We start from the raw sequence: 18,960 nt of genomic DNA on the forward strand, positions 1-18,960 counted from the left end.
CAGTATATGGTAAAGAAGGGTCACGCCACTGAAATACAGAAGCTGAGGCAAAGTCATGTCTTATGCCATGTGCTGACATTTTATGCTCCATCCTGACTCTGCATGAGATGACGTCACCATATAATGATGGGGGCAAATAAACAGGACAGTTTTGCTATTATTAATTATTTATACTTGGGATAGGCACAAACCATAGAAACCCCAATCACTTTTTCACAAGCATGCCAACCAACATGTTTTAATTTGTTTTTACTATCAAGCACACAAATATGATACAAATAAATAACATTAGATCTGGTGTTAGGGTTTCCACCTCACCCCTTTAATACTGGTAACTTAGTGAACCCACATCCTGAAAGGTTAATTAGCAAATAAGATGCATGCTGCAGGCTGAACTGATTTTTGTGCAGTCATGCAACATGCATCTTAATTAATTGATAACTACCCATGCAGAATGACGATTCAATATGTGGTTAGTATTAAAGGGGTAAGGTGGCATCCCTATCTATTGTTCACATTTGTGCCACAGACCATAAGGTCAGAACCCAACTTTACTTTGAAGAGATGTCAGAGACCAAAACTAATAATAACAGTATTGGGGAGCTCAACTCTCTGTTAACATACCCAAACGGGTATCAGGTGCAAATACTGGAGAAAGGGTCCAGAGGGGCCCGAAACGTTGCTCTTGTTTTTTGTATGTACTTGGGCAAATAAAAACTTTTTTACACGGCTTGCAACTTCAGTGTGCTACTGGATTTTTTTGCAGAGACCAAAACTAAAATCTTGTCAGACCCGTTAATTGTGTTGAAGGTAGAATAGTGCCAGGCAAGCAGAGCCAGGCCAAGTAGTATTGTTGCCCACAGCAACACTTCTTGGACCTGGTTCCCTGTCCTTTAACCCCTTTCTCACTGACACCGACAACTCACCAGTACCATTACAAATTTAATTTGCGATTACCTTTCTTATGCAAAACTTGCCGAGACTTTCATTGTAGCGCAGTATGACAACTTTATTTAACATGGCTGCACAGATGCATAACCCATTTTCAATCTAGAAAAAAATTATATTTTTTGTTAAACACAAGGCAGTTAACAAACATTTTAACTTCTTAGAATCATTGTCTGGATGTTTTGGTCAATCAGCTGCATAATCTAACCATGATAATGGTAGATGCAGTTAAACTGTTACAATCCCAACATTTATCATTTATAGTTCTATATTCACTATATAGATATATTTAACTTGTTCTATAATGTTCTGCCAGCAGGTGGTGCTACAGGCATCCTTGTACAGCTTGTGAATGTTAACTCGTAAAAAAGAATTACTTGAATGTTCCAGAATATTGTAAGTAAGATAAAGGAATAAAAACCAAATAAGAAATCCTTTCATTTAAAATTCATTATATGAAGCTGCTGGGTGAGTAGTGATCAGTATTTGTATGTAACCTGTATGTTCGAGGTACTACACACCTTTCTATTGTGCAGCACTACAAAAGTATGTGCAGTGAATTTTCTCAAGTGTTCGGAGTCCAACCTTAGACCTATGGCATCTACCTAGGTCCACCTGTCACCACTGCTAATGCTACTGAATGAGAAATTATGTGTGTTCAAGGAAGCGTTTTAGAGTGGAGGTCTGACTGTCACCAATCCATATGCTTTATACACATCACTTCTCATTATGTAACATTAGCAGCAGTGACAGTGCATTCGCGCCCTGTTATTTTAAAGTGTGAAAGAAGCTTAAATATCACACTATCACTATAATACATTCGCTGTTTTTAGTATTTGCTATTTTTATCTGGTGATTGTGAGCATAGCCTTCAGCTTGCACTCCAAAACATTCCAATTCTCATTCAGAGTTTAAGCAAACTGTCACTTACAACTACTGCTTGACACCACAGAATGGCACTCCATTTGCAATTTTTGGAACCATGAAGATCTGCACAACATACATATGGATTTGGTTTAACAAACCATACAGCAGTAGTTGAGGCTTTTATTCTTCATACTTAGGTTACATAAGCTCTAATGTTTAGGACTGAAAACATTTGAACCCTGCACACATGGATGCACTCATTTCACTCTAATTAAGCAAGAAGCATGTTAACTCCGGACTGCAGGCTGAGCTGCACTTCTCTGCATATTTACTTTTTGCTTGATGATGATCAGATTAAATTCTACAAGTTGCCTGTATTTGCTCACATCTACAAGTAATAAAATTGACAATAAAATCTGGTCTGTAAACTACATGAAAGATTTGCCATCCAATACGACAACTGCTGGAAGGGAACACTGCATGCTGCATGTTCATCCACTAGGAAGTCTGATTTCTGCTTCTCATTGAAATACACTGACTGCAATATGTAGACGGAGGAAAACAAGAAGCCATCTGACTTTAGCTGATCAGATTGTACACTGCATTGCAGCAATAAGGATCAGATTGCATACCATCACAAAATCATGTGGTGTTGCATGATAAGGCCCTATGGGTCAGATAAAGCCAGAAAGCAGTTAAATGATAGAATGAAAAAAGAAAAAAGAGTTAACCAGGACTCGCACTTCAAAATGGAAAGGCAACTAATTATATCACATACCAATTCTTAATTAAACAGCAGCTGCTTTTTCAAGACACTGAAAACTATTTTGGTGAACTTTCTAAAGCATTTGTGCTGCAAAGAAAAAGAGAGGTGCATGCTACAAAGCTGGAGAGAGAATTAACCCTTGCCCAGACATTTCTAACCTTTCCTGCAGCAAAAAGGTGACATCCTTTAACAGCTTCAAAAACAGTCATTGAGATTTCTGGCTGTGCTGGTAGATGTGACTGAGCCAATGACTGCTTCACCTTCTTCACATCAACAAGGCATAGAGCCCTTTCTTCCCCTGAAAAATGAAATAGGAACACTCAAGATACAGCTAAAGCTACATGCTATGGGGTTGCAACAAAGATTAGGTTAATCAATGAATGCCTTACCTGCTATTAAAAGAAGTTTATCCAGCTCCTTAACAATATGAATCTGGAATACTGCTCCTATACCTGGTATGTGAGTGAGAGAATTCTTCAGCACATTCAGAGCATAAAGACCCTCCTCTGCGCCAACCAAAACAATCTGCACACAAAGGATGGAAGCATATGATACCAGCGCCAGTGCAAGACCTTCATATATTTTTATCTCAATATTGTTTATTCTTTTAATCACATATTTTCCTAACTCAGTGGAACCTACAATCTTGGGTCCCAATCACATTCATATAACACATGCTAGGGTCAGTTTAATTAGGAACCAATTAACCTGCCTTTATGCTTTTGAAGTGTGGGAGGAAACCCACACAGACACAGGAAGAACATGTCAACACCTTGCAGATAATGCCCCAGTTGGAACGGAGCTCAGGACCCCAGCGCTGTAAAGAAGCAACGCTAAACCACTGAAGAGGGACTAAAATAAGAGCCTAAAGTTGAAGGTGGTTTTTGATCCTGTCTCTTCTTCTGCAATATAGGAAATAATTTAGTGAAGCACATCTCTCTTTGCTGAAGAAAAAGTAGTTAACTAAGCCTTGCCATGCCAAGGCAATGTTAGCCAATGGCTGAAACAGACCTGCCAGAATGAAAAATTCAGATTACCTGCTCAGTTAGAGGTATTGTGCAATTTATATCAAGACGGTCTTCCCCCTCCAATTTTAACAAAGAGTTTCCAAGCAGTTTCTGTATTAAAAATAAAAAAATTAAAAATACATAACTAAAATAACTCCTAAAATGTGTCACACTTTGGTACAGTACATAGATTTAATCTTTTATATTGAATCCTTACAGCATCAGCCTCTGCTTTTTCTCTGGACACCCTTCCTCCTGCAACCACAGACTCCAGTGCATTAACCCAACGCTGCTTATCAGGAAAACTTGGCGCTAACAAGTACATAGTGCGCCCTGGCCAACAAGTTGTGTGTGGATGAGACTCAATCTTCATGACGTATGGCACATCTGCAGAAAATAAAATGCAGGCAGTATAAATTCTGAACTGATAATGTAAAGTAACTGTACATAAGACTGTCACAATTTTTCTTGTCTTTACAGTCCCCTAAGGTGGCCATACAAACCCTAGGGCCAATTGATCGAATTACAAGGGCGGACATAGGTAAGATTTGCATCAATGTGGACGATATTAGACTAATTTGATTGTTCGGCCCTAGTGGAATGGCATATTCGTTTCGTTTTTCCAAAGCTGCATGATGTTTCCTCTTGCAGACTTCACGCGACTGGTGGAAAGACAATTAAGGGAGATTAGTTGCCAATGGTAGCCGAGTAACTGTGAGCAACTAGTCTTCCCATGCGCCATGAGCCTTAGCTGCTTTGTTTAGTCACTGTCGGGTAGATAATTAGTTTGCCAGTGTACAGATAAAATAAGTCCATGATGGTAATATCTACCTTGCAAGGACCAAACATAGAAGCTAAGTGGCTGCATCATACAAGATACGCACTCTACACAGTGGTCTCACTAGAATTTACTGGGTCCCCCTATGTTTTAATGTCTCTTAAAACTTCAGTACAATGACTTTAATAAACAAATATTGAAATTGCCATCAACCAGGGCTCCACTGGGCCCTCTCTACACCAGGGCACGCAGCAGTCATCAGATCTGCTTTTTATATGTTTTTTTTTAAAAGGTATATTATGAGGCATTACTTATTTACTTAATTATACCCTGTTTGAGGATGAACCCAGTACAGATATAGGATCCATTATCTGGAATGCCTGAGACCTGGGGTTTTCTGGATCAGGGAGTCTCTCTATAATTTGGATCACCATACCTTAAGTCACCTACCTGATTTTGCAGTATTTACAAGCTCTGTAGATCCAACGGCACCATGAACGGTTACATCTCCATCAGGAAGACAAAGCTCAAACTCCTCTGAAGGCCGTTGTCCTCCTTTAGTCAAGAAGATTTATATATAGATATAAATGTGTAGAAAATCTGAATATGGGACGCTTACAGGATAAGTTATACATTACCAGCAGGAAACCGCAGTGCACTGTACTGGTCTGCCGATTATGTTTAGGTTTGGTTTATTTGGTATCAAAGAAAAGCAGTTCCAAACAACTTTCCAATAAATTAAACATTTTTGTATATGGTATGGCAATTGAAAGTAGTATTTGTTTATCCCTTTCTGTTCTTTAGTCCTGACTGTAGCAAAGTCATTTCTACCCTAGGTAGCTGTCACTAAATTGGTTTCTGCTACATCATATTAGGAGTCAGAGCCAGAAATGCAGAGAATATATAACCAGCTGGAGAGAAACTGCTTTCAATAGCAAATACATTAAAAAACAACAACTTTTGGGAAAAAAAAGCTTAGAACTGCTTTTTCTTTTATTACAGAAACAGCATTTTTTGGTTGGAGATAAAAATCTGTGAAATCCTTACATAGCAGCAAAAATATAATTTCCGATGGTGGAATGCAATTCTTAAAGTCAAAGGATGATAAATATTGTTTCTTAATCCATAACTGATCAATAAAATATTTCTTTAAATAAATATTAAAAGTGTACCTTCTTTTAATTCAGTATCATAGATCAGCACTTTAGACCCTTCCAAGACCACATATTTCCTGTCCCATCCTTGCTGGCCACGTTTGTTATTCCTAAAAAAAAAATTCAGGAAAACATCGACATTATATATATATATATATAGTGAAAAATATAAGGCAACAGGCACTCACGTTTAACAATGGAAAAGGATGCCTGGGTGCAAAGTCCAAGTAAAATGCATAATCAACAAATGTGAGCCGCACTCGCAGGTCTTAGTATGATCAAAAAAGAAAATTTATTAAAGCATCAAGCCATATATATATATATACAGCCAACGTTGAGTAACAAAAGCATATTAATTTAAAATTAAAAAAAGCCATGACAAATGTTTTCTAAGCAATTAACCAGTTTGAAATAAAGTTATATCTGCATGAAACTGAAACATGGGTACAGGTATGAGATGAGTTATCTGTAAACCCATTATCCAGAAAGTTCCAAATTACGGAAAGGCCATCTCCCATAGACTCCATTTTAAACAAATGATTCTAATTTTTAGAAACTATTTCTATTTTCTCTGTAATATTATAACAGTGCCTTGTACTTGATCCAAACAGATATAATTAATCCATATTGGATGGAAAACAATCCTATTGGGTTTATTTAATGTATAACGTTTAAATTATTTTTTAGTAAACTTAAAGCATGGAGATCCAAACTACAGAAAGATCTGTCCCAAGCATTCCGGATAACAGATCCCATACCTGTACTTCAGCTCAGGACATAAAATGTATTACTAATGCTGTCACTATATTTCATGCACCTGTGCACAGCATGAAATGCTACAAAAAGGAAAAAAAAAATCCCATCTTTGACTTAAGCTCATTGACATACAGATATTGCACCAAATAAGAAATATCTCTGTGTTCTTTAAAATGTTATACCTCGGAATTTTCATCCAGCCTTCAAGTCGCACAACACCATTTGCTTCCTTCGTCTGCATTCCAGGCGAATTCATTTTCTCTCTACAAAAGGCTTCAGTGAAATGTGAAGCATATTCTGCAGGGAGGCCACATGTAGCTGGGAGGCAGGAGGAACACTTTGGGTGACACATGACCTGACATTCTTATAGAAAAACAAACAGAAACACATGTTAACAAGTTGGCTCAGCAATTTGTTTGATGGGTTTACAACCGAGATGACTGCCCTTAATATGTTATATATTTACAAAAAAAAAGTGATAATTTGTTTTACTGAAATGTCAGAAATAAAATCTCTTCATACCTAGGCACTTTGCTCCCTGCCGCCCAAAGTGAACAGTATCCAAGCACACCGAACATTTTGCTGCTCTCATGGTAAGTGCAACATTAAATCTGTGTGGAATATTATGATGCATTCTTTCTTTAAGTCGGCGACTGAATTCTGTAAATAAAAAAATAAAATGGAAGGTGGTACAGTGCTTTATGTAGCATTCTGCACACCATAAGAATAATTGTCAACAATTTGCTGACAAATAACACACCTTCAGGAGCTGATGATTCTTTCCTTCTGCTGTTCTGTGGGGCAAGCAGGCTGACTGCATTGGGCTGATGCTCAGGTGATCTGACCAGTGCAGACATGATAATCTGTTGTCTTGCTGTACCAGGTGTAGAAGGAACAGGATGATCTGACACCTTTAAGTGAGCAGCTACATGAGGCAAAAACATTATTCAGAAATCATGTACAGTGAGGCTGATTCTTTATAAGTGGATACAAGAAACATGACCTACCTTCCTCTCTTGCAGAGCGGAGTTCAATTCGTGTTTTTTGAAGAGCCTCTTCTAATTCTGCAGTTCTAGCCTTCTCTTTTTCAAGCGCTACTTTTAGCTCATTGTACTGTAATGGAACCTGTGAGGTTTGATTGGGTTCATCTCTGCGCCTACTGAACAAACCCTGCCAAAGCAGCCAACAAAGAGCTAGATGGTCAGTACTGTAGTGTTTAGCTAGCAGCCACAAGGCTATTTTGACAGCATACATCCTGAATGAAAACTCATTTTTAGGAATTAGCAAACTAATCTTAACTCTGAAAATACTCAATATTTATTATGAAAATATCTAATAGTAGATTTGGCGTTTGGCATATTGCTGGCATTTTGAAAACCAACATATATATATATATAAACAAATATATATTTATGTTATTCAATTTTCATATGTTTGTGCTGTAGAGACCCTTACAACATCATGTAAACTGGAAAAAAAGGACTGATCAGTTGGGCAAGCTATTTCAAGCTTTACATACTGTATATCTGTGACTATTGTAAGGGAATCCTTATTATACAAAGTATATAGCTGGCAATGTATATAGGTGTTGGGTTTCTTTAACATAAGATTAAACCTGCTTCTTGGAGGGATATACTTTTTGTTATTAACCCTTTAAAACACCCACACCCTTAAAAAAAATAAAAAGGATTCTCTCACATTTTGTACCTTTTTCTTCTTAGATGGCTGATCCATTTTTGCTTGTAAGAAGTCAATGAGTTTTGTTTGTTGGGAAATGGTTCCTTCCATCTTTACTTTTTCATGAGAAAAGAGTGCCTGTAAGGAAAGAGTCTAACTAGATCAACCTTTTCACTAAAAATAATTCCATGGATAAGACAGAAAGGAGCCTAGTAAACACTTTATTTAATACCATATTAAGCTACCTGCATGTTTTCCAGTTGATACTCCAAATCACTTCTTTCTGTTTTAAGCAGATCAGCTCGATCCAGGGCCTCCTGAAGTCCTTGGGTCAGGCGGAAAATGTGATTCTTTTGCAGGTCCATCTGCTGTTGCAACTTAGCCTGCTGCTCATTGTAAAGTTTATATACAAGTTTAATAGAATGCAAAGGTCTACGTGTGCATTGCTGGGTTTACAACTAACTTATGGGTTTACTTAAATAGATTTTTTTGAAATCCAATTTTTGTTTAACGTTTTGGTTGAATAATTTATATAGCAATGGTTTTAATGGGCCCATCCCCAACCACCTGACTGTTACAATGAGTAAGTAAAGTCAATGAGGAAAGCTACAAAAAACAAAATCACATTCTGCTTGTAATCCTTGTCTATGACTTTTGGCACCCGTGAAGATTTGACGCTGCCTTTGGGGGGGAGGGAAATAAGGGCAAACAAACCTTTGCTTTCCTTATTATTTCATTACCTCTTCTAAAAGCCGTTGCTTTAGTTCTCTTTCAGTCTCCAGTTTTTGTTGCAAACTGCGAGCATTCATTTCCAGCATTGCATGCTTCTTTTCCAAGTCATTTAGCTGATAAGTTAGAGAACAATCAAATGAAACAAAGGGGAAAAGTAAATATAAAAAAGTAAAAAAAAAACTGCCTCCAATAACAAATATATTTCTATGCAAAACCATAGGGATTTGCGGAATACACTATTGGTTACAGCCACAGTAAAAAGGAAAAAAAAAAAACTGATTGGGGACCAGAAGATCTCTCCATAGATTTGTCAAGTATCATAAAGGGAAAACCAGACACTAACCTGATTCAAAATACGGGCAGGCTGCAAAACAGGAAGATGGGAACCTGTACTGCTTTTGTCAAATCACAGTCACAAAATTAGATGTGCAAAGCACAGAAAAAATGAGCAGTATCATTTATGAAAAAATGATGACTGAGAAAGGAAAAGGCTAAAATGACTAAAGCAATGGATGTGTGAAATGAAATCATCTGTCTTCTCAAGGTATACAAAAATACACCACTAGCTAAGCTGGAAGAATTATTTATTAAAATTGTAGTAAAATTGACTACATAAAATATTATAGCATGATTTGGTTGGAGACAGCATCCCCTGCAGTAAAACTAGGTAAGGTCACACTTCTAGGCACCAACTACCTCCCAAGTGACTGCACTCACATTTGAAGGTGACTAATGGGGGGGAATTCAATTATTTTTTCCCTGCCTCCAAAACTATCAGTCACATGCTGGAAATCTCCCCATTTGCTATTACCATGCAGGAATTAAATACAAAAAAACATGAGGGATGCTTGCATAGCTTGTGAGGCCTTTCTCACAAGCAGAAATTCAGCAGGAGTGGGGCCTGCCTTCACAGTGTAGGGATGAAAGCAATGTGCTTATTTAATGCCTTGGATATCACAGTAATAGTGTGACCACAGCAACTATGTTTTATATATCTGCAGTGTTCTCTTTAGACCCTTTTAGCCTCAGGCTTAGCTGAGCATATATTATGAGCTAACCGGCAAATATTGCACCTTTTATTACATAACCCTGTAAATATATATCCTAAATGTGATATCCTTGCTTTTCATACATGCCCATATCTGCTGCTGCTTCTACATAAATCTAAACTAAACATATATTTAGTTGTTTTTATTAATACATATTTAGTGAAAACAATGTCAGTTGTACTTCATAGACTGCAATTTTGAAAGTGATTTTTCAGATGCAGAAAGTTTGAGTAAAAAATAAAGTTGTGAACTGATTAGTGATTTTTGCAACCACAAGGCAGAGTAACATACAAATGACTGCTATGGCTCAATAAACAGCTGTTAAGAACAATATTTTGCCTTACAAATTTGCATAAGAACCTTTATGCAATTTGATCATAATGATGGACAGTGAAAGTTTAATCTATCTGTCCATCTATGAAATATGATGTGGGTGGTTCAGCAAGACTTAGCGAGTTGGCAAACATTAGCATTAGGCACATGTTTTGCCAGCCAGGTTGTTAGAATCCCAATAAGGGCAACATGATTCATGGCACAACATATAGTATGTGCACCTATATAATCATGATATTTGTTTGATATTTGATTTTTATTAAATGTCATAATTAAATATTGGCTTTTGCGGATGCCATCAGGGTTTTACATGCTTAGGAAGCAAGTAGGGCAAAAAATGAGAATGAGAAACGCAAACATGGCTTTTCAAATATGCAAATTTGAAGAAAGTATGAAGGCCATCACAGAAAAAGACATTTTGCACAATTATTAAATACTGTAAATGCAGTTTTATATAGATTTTGCTGACCTTATCTGAAAGACTTTCTGTCTTGAGCTTCTGATCTTTCAGTGCTTGCTGTAAAGCTAAGATTTCAGCCTTGTGTTCCTTGGCAGCTAATTCCACCATCTGGCGTGATTCTGTAGTTCGTTGGTCAGATCGTACCCTACAACATATATTTTTAAATGGCTTAATAATACCTTATAATACTCTTTTTTTCACAGGGCCCCCGCGGCCCTGCTGAATGCTACATATGTGTATGCTTCTGGTTCAAAGAGAGTCTTTTGAATCAGAGGAGGAATGTACGTCCCCAGTCTGACCACCATCCAACCTGAACCTGCAATGGTTGCCCAAATTTCCATCCAAACCTGTTATATCCTAACCATCTACAAATAACAGGGAATTAGCCTCTCACTTCTATTACTGCAAAAGGTTATCACAAAAGCATGTGTTATATATTGATAATATTTTGATCATGGAGAGGGCACTAGTATCCTTTCAGACAAATAAAAAAATTCCAGAAGGACTGGGACCCCTGGATCTGGTGCACATTAACACAAACCTTTCATAAATCTACATTGCTTTATTAGCCAAGTAATAACACAGCTTCTTAACACGATTATATATTAAAGCTTTTTTTATCTCACATCTTCCCCTACCCCCTTTTCTTCCCCTGGTTATTTTTTTGTCATTCCTGTTATTCCACTGCATTTTTCTGGTACATCTATGTAAGATAACATTCTGTGTATTAACAACATACCAGTCAAATCACTTACAATCACTATAAATGTCAAACATACTATTATTTATGAATAATGCTTTTATTTGAATATAAGTCTAAGGGTCACAGTTAAGAACAACTGCAATACTGGAACAGTCACTATATACATGGAAAACACCGTAGCAATTTAGAGAAAAAGTAATCCATAGAGTCTGTATGTGGTTATCTACTTCAGTGATCTTTTTACAATAACCCATGCAGTTTCGTTGTAACTTACCTGCTCTGTTTTTCGGTATCCAGCAATCTCTGTACCTCTCGAAGTCTACATTCAAACTGAGTTTTCTCATCTTCTAGGGAACTACGCCAGCTCTCCCACTGACGTTCCTTTTCTAGCAACTCATCATTCAATGCTTCAAGATCCAGCACTTGTTCCTCTAGCATGGTACATGTAGTTTTCAGGGCCTCCATGGTCTGAGAATGCCACACAACAAAAAACAAGTGAAACAGTCTCCTTACTAAAACCACAGATAATGTAAAGTAATTCTTCTAAATTAAAATTCCCACCTGCTTTTGACTTGTGAGTTGCATCTCTCTTTCTGTGATTTCTCTTCTGAGATGATCCACTTCACTTCGCAGTTGCACAATTTCATCAGTGGCTCCTGAAACCTCACTAAGTTGCTTTGACAAATAAAAGTTTTGATTGTTCAAATCTGCATTTTCTTGACTGATACGATTAAGCTGATCCTCTAGCTCTGTAAGGACCTGTAAACATCATTTCATCAAAAGTTATGTATCAAATACTTTAATTATCCTGTATATTGTGTAAACATTTGTTACTACTCATTAGATTCTCAAAACATTGCTAAATTTTGTTTTTATACCATTTCCAATTTTTATCAAAAATATAAAATTTTCATGAAATTACCTATTTAAAAATGGAAACGTTTTATTTGACTTTGTAAGACCCCTTAATCATTAAGAGAGCAATCATTTTATTTAGGTAGCTAGAGAAATAGCTATAACACATCTATGTACAGATCCCAACCCTTCAGGGATCATTTTCTACTTAATTTGAGTATTTCAAAATGTAATATCACATTTCTCATTCATTGCCTTTTCCCCTTAAAGGGGTGGTTGACTTTCAGTTAATTTTTAGTATGTTATAGAATGTCCTATTCTTATCAACTTTGCAGTTGGTCTTCATTTTAATAGTTTTTGAATTATCTTCAAAATCTTATGCCTCTTTCTAAATTTAAATGTGGTCAAATCATGTCAGAATATCAATGTCTTTAAAGGTGAGCTACCCCTATAATAGTTGAATTATATTTGTTTCATAGCAAAACCTAATTAGTGAGTGTGGGGGGGATCACACCTATACACAATGGTTCCCTCTTTTAAAACAATAAATTGCATTTTGTAAACTAACAAGCACGGTACCTATAGTTAGTAAATAAGAAAATAAGTAGAAGAAAATACAAAAATAACTGATAACACAGAAAATCTAATTTTAGATAATAAAAGTAAGTTGAACAGCAAGGAGGGCATAAGATTGGGAGGTAGGAAATAATAAAAGCAATGCCATTTGGAAAATCAAGATGACACAAGCTGTTTAAAACAAAACATTAAGGATTTCTAAAATTAGCCAATGAAAAAAAAAATTAATTGCTTAATTTCAAGGACCAGCTTTTAGTAAACAAGATAGTAGCAAATGATGGGTGCTCAATATGGCTTGTTAGACTCTGTGCATTGGCCACATTCCCAGCATGTCTTCTCAGAAGCTAGCAGCAGGAAGCACATAAGGAAATATGAAATTTAATCTCCCTTTCAATACAACAATAAAAATGATAAATTCTGTTCTTACCGTACAACTGTCACGCAAAGTATCAAATTTGCGCTGGATCTCATCTCTGTGAGACTAAAAAAAGAGGGAATATAAAAGTGAAAAATTGAATGTTTTAATTGAGAATGTAAAACTATAAAACGGATTGGTTTCTGTAAGAAGGATCCTCACCCTTAAAACTTGAATCTCTTCCTCAGCCTCTGCAGTTGTATCTTCCAGCTCTGTTTTTGCCTGATGTAGCTGACTCTCTAATGCAGAACGTGCAGATTGCAAACTGGAGATCTGGGTTTCTCTTTCCTGTAATGTGAGCTGCACCTCTGTTAACTGTCTCTTTAGCTCCAGCTTTTGTTCTTCATGCTCCAAACTAATCTGGATAAAGAATGCAAAATTATTAGCCTGTTTGGTGTAGTGTCTAGAACAGTATTGCCCAGATTTTGGTACAATGTCAAAATAGGGAGAGCATATTGGGCAAAAACAGTGAAAGAAAAAAAGGGAAAATCTGTGGAGGAGGGCAAAATCAGTAAAGAAAAAGGAGAAATCATTAAAGGAGAACTAAACCCTAAAAATGCCATATGAGGGCTGCCTGTCATATAAGCTGATGCTACAGAGCTAATTATTCAATACTGATGCAATCAGCAATTGGGGTAATAAATCAATGAAAGAAGAGAAAGGTGAGGGAGTCCGTTTGGGTCAGGCCAAAAGAAGGACAAAATGTGAAAGACACTTTGACTTAGCAACAATCAAATGATAATAAAAGCCAGTGGACAATGGCCAGTAGCCAAGTCTGCAGCTTTTACTAGTCTTGAAATGGCCAGCCTTAGTGCAAACAAAGAGAATATTGTGTTTTTATAATTCAATGGCCTTCTTTGATGAAACAGTGTATCCCAAATCTTTCTGACAATGATTCAGCCCCATCCAAGGTCTTAACCCTTCCAAGCACTGGCTGACCCTACTCTTTAAATGTCAATCCTTTTAACAGTCACAATAAACAGGTATCTAGCTTGTTTGTGTTTTCTCAGTCCACATGTGTCTGCTTTTTCTGTATATTACATTTTGTCCAACTGGTGGTATGTATATTATGTATTGTAATTGTATTTACTGTTTTGTGAATATTATTTATTTGGGAAATGTTTTTAATTCTGATGTATTTACTGTTGTTTTTTAATATATTTATATAGAACACATATTTGGTGAACTGTTCTGAACGACGATTGATCTTAGACTCTCTACCCGGTGAATGGGACAATCTCATCACTGAAAATTGGTTTTTACCTCCTTGTAATAACGTCACTATTGGCACTTCCAGACTCATTGAGAGTACTATTTCAACTGCGATTTTGCACTTTCAATATTATTAACTATATATATTGATGTATTTGTATGACACTTATTTTTTGACACTATTGCACTTTATGTATTTTTTATAACAATATGATGGTATTTTATTGTCTGTAAACATATTATATGCTATACTGTGGAAAAAGAACTTTTGGAACTATTTTTTAAATTTTTTTGTAAGAATATAGTGTATATTTTTTCTTTAAAGGAAATTTTTTTCTTAATATATTAAAAAGGATTTTTGACTCTATGTTGAAAATGTTCTGTCCCCAATATTTAGATATGATGTGTAATTTTCACTATATGGAATAATATACATTGTGTATTGTTAATGCTATTGGTAACTGCTAGAAGATATATTTTTGTATAAAGTATTTGTATGGCACCCTTGTTGTGGGTTAGTTAGAAACTATGTTTTTAGCTTTTTTTGATATGCGCCAGTTTTCTCTGACTCGCGACTAATCTGGCTTGCGACAATTTTTTACAGCAGAAATGACATAACGGAAGTGACGTCACTTGCAGTACCAAACAAGGTGTGTCTTATGGGTATTTAAACTTGCATAGAATGCCTGCACATCAGAATCCTCTTGACAAAGGACTGTGTTCTGAAACGTTGGAGTTTTCTCAATCCACGTGTCTGCTTTTTCTGTATATTACATTTTGTCCAACTGGTGGTATGTATATTATGCATTGTAATTGTATTAACAGTTCTGTGAATATTTTCCATATAAAGAGCATTATATGTTAAACATACCATTTGCTGCCTTTTTGTGGTTAGTAGGTGTGCATTGAGTAACTGATTGATTTGTATTACCTCTCGCAGCCTTGTCTCCAGTTCTAGAAGGCGGTTTTTGTCAGTGTGGTCCTGATTATTTATTCTCTCTAGCTGTTCCTCCAGTTTCTGATTCTGAGCCTCTATTTTTCCTGCCTGTGTTTCCAGGTAAAACTTTTGCTGCCTGAGTTCTGAAATCATCTCCTCTTGGGCTTTCCTAAAAGAGTAAAAAAAAAAAAAAAAATTTTTTTTTGCAGTGACAGCATATGGTTTTACTATAGGGGACAATTTAAAGTGATACTGGCATGTTCCAGGTTTTTACAGGAACTTGTCAGTATCACTTTAAAAAGCTTCCTGGCACTAATTTAACATTAACATTTAACCATGCCATATCCCAGTCCCTTATTACTTGCCTGCATAGGAGTTTAGACACCGCTACAGCCAAGGGTTCAGGAGGAAGGGGGGGGGGGGGTGGGACCAGGTCTTGGAAGGGGTGTTGGTAGTCAATCACAGGTAAGTTAACAAGGGGAGTCAGTGTGATAATTTAAACATGTTAGATTAGTGCCAGGATGCTTTTTAAAGTAATACTGACACGTTCCAGTAAAACACAGAATGTGTCAGTATCACTTTAATATATTATTAAACATTAAATATACTTACATGTTCCTTTGTGTAAAAAGACTGCTATTAGCTGCCAGTTTATTAGCTTCAGATAATTCTGCTAACCTTTGTTCCAAGGACGTGATCTTTGATTCCAGAGCATTTATCATCTAAAACATTTAAATGTATATTACAGAACATGCATTCAAATATAGTTTATAGTATATAGAGACAATTATGCGCCAGCAATAAATACATTAATTGTAAACTTAGTAGACCATCTACTTTCCTTGTATACTCACCGCTTTTTGTTCACTAAGGATTCTGTTTTTCTCACAAATCTCTTCTTCATTTTTTATACGAGATAATTCAAGGGCCTCTTTATCAGCAAGGTCTTTTTTCATTTGAGTTTCAATATTCTGTTTGGGAAGATAATTTATACATAGCACTCAGCTGGATACATCCAATACAATCCCTTAAAATATTTTTTCTCCAATATCACAGAAGGGAACTTAGTGTATTCTACCATCTACCTTCCTTTTCTTTCTGAAGGTGTTTATATTTGAAGATGGCCATGTAATTTTATTATAATTATCAAAACACATTTAAATAGAAGGCCAAAAATGTTTTCAAAACAACGCACATTGCGAAAATATAAAGCAACATTCTAATTACTGAAACAAGTACAAAAGGTCAATTTTAACAAGAAAAAAAAGTTTTTAATCAGGGTAGGACCTTTGCTTTGTAGAAAGTAATAGTAGTGATGATGAAATCCAAACATTATTTTTTAAACTATGATGCTGGGCAACTTGACCTGGACAATTTAAAAAACAAATAAAGGGGATACAATAAGAATGTACGGTTGAACCCCTTATCCGTTATATCCTTGGTCCTGAGCATTCTGAATAATGGGTCCTATACCTGTATAACTAAAGGCTACTAAAAATAATTATTATTGATGGTATATATAAAACATATAAACAAGCTTAAAAAAATTATTTACTCTGGCCTTTTCTTCATAGACTTGTTCGTTCTGTTTTAGATGAACTTCCAAACGCTGTGCTCCCACCTGGGCCTCTCTGTATCTTTCTTCAAGTTCCTGCATAGACAAATTAAATCATTATTACTCATATATAAATACTTTTCTTGAGCATTTACACTTTTAGTGGTCGCATAAAATCTAAAAATAACAGTAACAACTTTAATAATAATAATTATAATTTAATAATAAAAGCCTATTTTAAAAAGCAGTTAACAAAATGTGGTGTGATTGGTCAGTTAGACTTAGATGGCTACAACTGGTCAAATATACTTTCCATGTGTTAAATGACAACTTAGTTTTCTTCTTGTAGATTGTAAGCTCTTTTGGGAAGGGCCCTCTTCACCTCTTGTATCGGTTATTGATTGCTTTATATGTTACTCTGTATGTCCAATGTATGAAACCCACTTATTGTACAGCGCTGCGGAATATGTTGGCGCTTTATAAATAAATGATAATAATAATAATACTTAGGTGCATACTTCATGGATGCACTCTTTTCTCTGCAGCCACATCTTATTTAAATGAGAATTAGGTGAGGCAGCTAGTATATGTTTGCATGGGGTAATTACACAAGTAACTAGTATAAATCAAAGAGTACAAAACACACAAATAGAATATACCGGAATGCCTTGTGGCACAGATATTTTCATTTCACTTTTACTTAGGAACATATTTTATGTCACAAAGGTGGCTTAGCATTTAGATTTTGATAACAGAAATGCAGAGGTTGATTTATCAACACTCAGTAATTTATTAGTAGTATTTATTAAACAGCAAAGATGTTTGTCAAAACACTACTGAGGATTTCAAATGTAACTGTTTATCTTCCTCAGTGAAGTGAATTGTTCCAGTGCTGAAAATAATTGTTTGAATATTTTCTCCCTGAATGCAAAATGCTTGGTTTGGACAGGTGATAGCACTGCTGTAAAACAGAACAGAACTGACATAGGTATCTTCTTTGATATAATGTCCCTGACATTAAGGAAAAAATTAATAAATGTGAAAAATATTGATATTTGATAAATCGGTACGTAAAGGGGTGGTTCGCCTTTAGATTAACTTTTAATATATTATAATGATCAGTTCTAAACAACCATTCAATTGGACTTTTTTTTTTTATAGTTTATGAATTATTTGCCTTCTTCTTCTGACTCTTTCCTGCCTTCACATGGGGGCCACAGCCAAAAAACGTTTGTTCTGTGCGACTACAAATTTATACTTACTGTTATTGTTATTTTATACAACTTATCTTACTATTCAGGCCCTCCTTTATTAATATTCCTGTCTCTCGTTCCAACCACTCCCTGATTGCTAAGGTTGCTGAAACCCTGGCAACCTGATAGCTGCTGAAATTCCAAACTGGAGAGTTGCTGAACAGAAAGTGAAATAATTAAACCCTAAACATAATAAAAAATGAAGACCGATTGTCTCTCTGCGTCATACTAAAAGTTAACTCAAAAGGTGAACAACCCCTTTAAAGGCTATGACAAATGGGAAGTTCTTTACGCCACTGACATCCAGTGGAAAACATAAGAAGATAAATTACCAATCTGCCTGTCACCACTCCATTTTAGAAGCACTTGGTGCCATGAATATGTTCCACTATGTGCTAAAGCCCTAAGTGTCTCTGTCAAAGTTACAAGTTTCACACTAATGTATTTCTATATAAAGGAAGGACCAAACTGTGAATTTGACTTCATAATATTATGGTAAGTATTACTGTATTATGTTTAAACCTACCATAATCTTTTCAGCCATTTGCTGAATTTGTTCAGATTTTGTCTGAATATCTTCCTTCAACTTGTTTTCCCTACGTTCTACTGTCTCCAGTCTTCTTACTTGGTTTTCTAGGGAATGACGTCTTTCCTAAAAATTAAACATAAATCTTATATTTCATTTATACTCAGTCAACATAAAATAAAAAAATATATTCCATCACAAAACAACAGATGTAGCTATATTTAAAGAGTGATATGAATGCAGTTTACTTATAAAGATGCATTAAAAGGGATTCATGATTTTTATTGTGTAGTTTTCAAATGATATTATATTGTGTGTATTGCTAGAAACTCTACTAAATTCTACCACTTTAAATTGCATTTGTTAAACTAATAACTATTCCTGGAAGTCACTGTACTATT

General features: G+C 35.7%; 1 protein-coding gene across 6 annotated transcripts in view; it reads right to left on the reverse strand.

The window, feature by feature from the left end:
- Positions 1-18,960, reverse strand: part of cit (citron rho-interacting serine/threonine kinase) — a 70,718-nt gene that overhangs the window by 8,127 nt on the left and 43,631 nt on the right. For 2 of the 6 annotated variants that reach the window (XM_031895845.1, XM_031895842.1), the window contains exons 18-42: positions 18,560-18,685; positions 16,781-16,876; positions 16,080-16,196; positions 15,838-15,947; positions 15,220-15,394; positions 13,239-13,436; positions 13,089-13,142; positions 11,792-11,989; positions 11,505-11,698; positions 10,537-10,672; positions 9,029-9,049; positions 8,694-8,798; positions 8,199-8,339; positions 7,975-8,091; positions 7,284-7,446; positions 7,037-7,201; positions 6,799-6,936; positions 6,459-6,639; positions 5,539-5,630; positions 4,817-4,921; positions 3,806-3,975; positions 3,619-3,699; positions 2,971-3,106; positions 2,740-2,879; positions 958-1,050 (exon numbers count right to left, since the gene is read on the reverse strand). In XM_031895845.1, the coding sequence (XP_031751705.1) occupies positions 958-1,050; positions 2,740-2,879; positions 2,971-3,106; positions 3,619-3,699; positions 3,806-3,975; positions 4,817-4,921; positions 5,539-5,630; positions 6,459-6,639; positions 6,799-6,936; positions 7,037-7,201; positions 7,284-7,446; positions 7,975-8,091; positions 8,199-8,339; positions 8,694-8,798; positions 9,029-9,049; positions 10,537-10,672; positions 11,505-11,698; positions 11,792-11,989; positions 13,089-13,142; positions 13,239-13,436; positions 15,220-15,394; positions 15,838-15,947; positions 16,080-16,196; positions 16,781-16,876; positions 18,560-18,685 (3,252 nt within the window). 6 annotated transcript variants of the gene reach the window in all.

The sequence above is a fragment of the Xenopus tropicalis genome, chromosome 1, assembly GCF_000004195.4.
Source record: "Xenopus tropicalis strain Nigerian chromosome 1, UCB_Xtro_10.0, whole genome shotgun sequence".
Lineage (NCBI taxonomy): Eukaryota > Metazoa > Chordata > Amphibia > Anura > Pipidae > Xenopus > Xenopus tropicalis.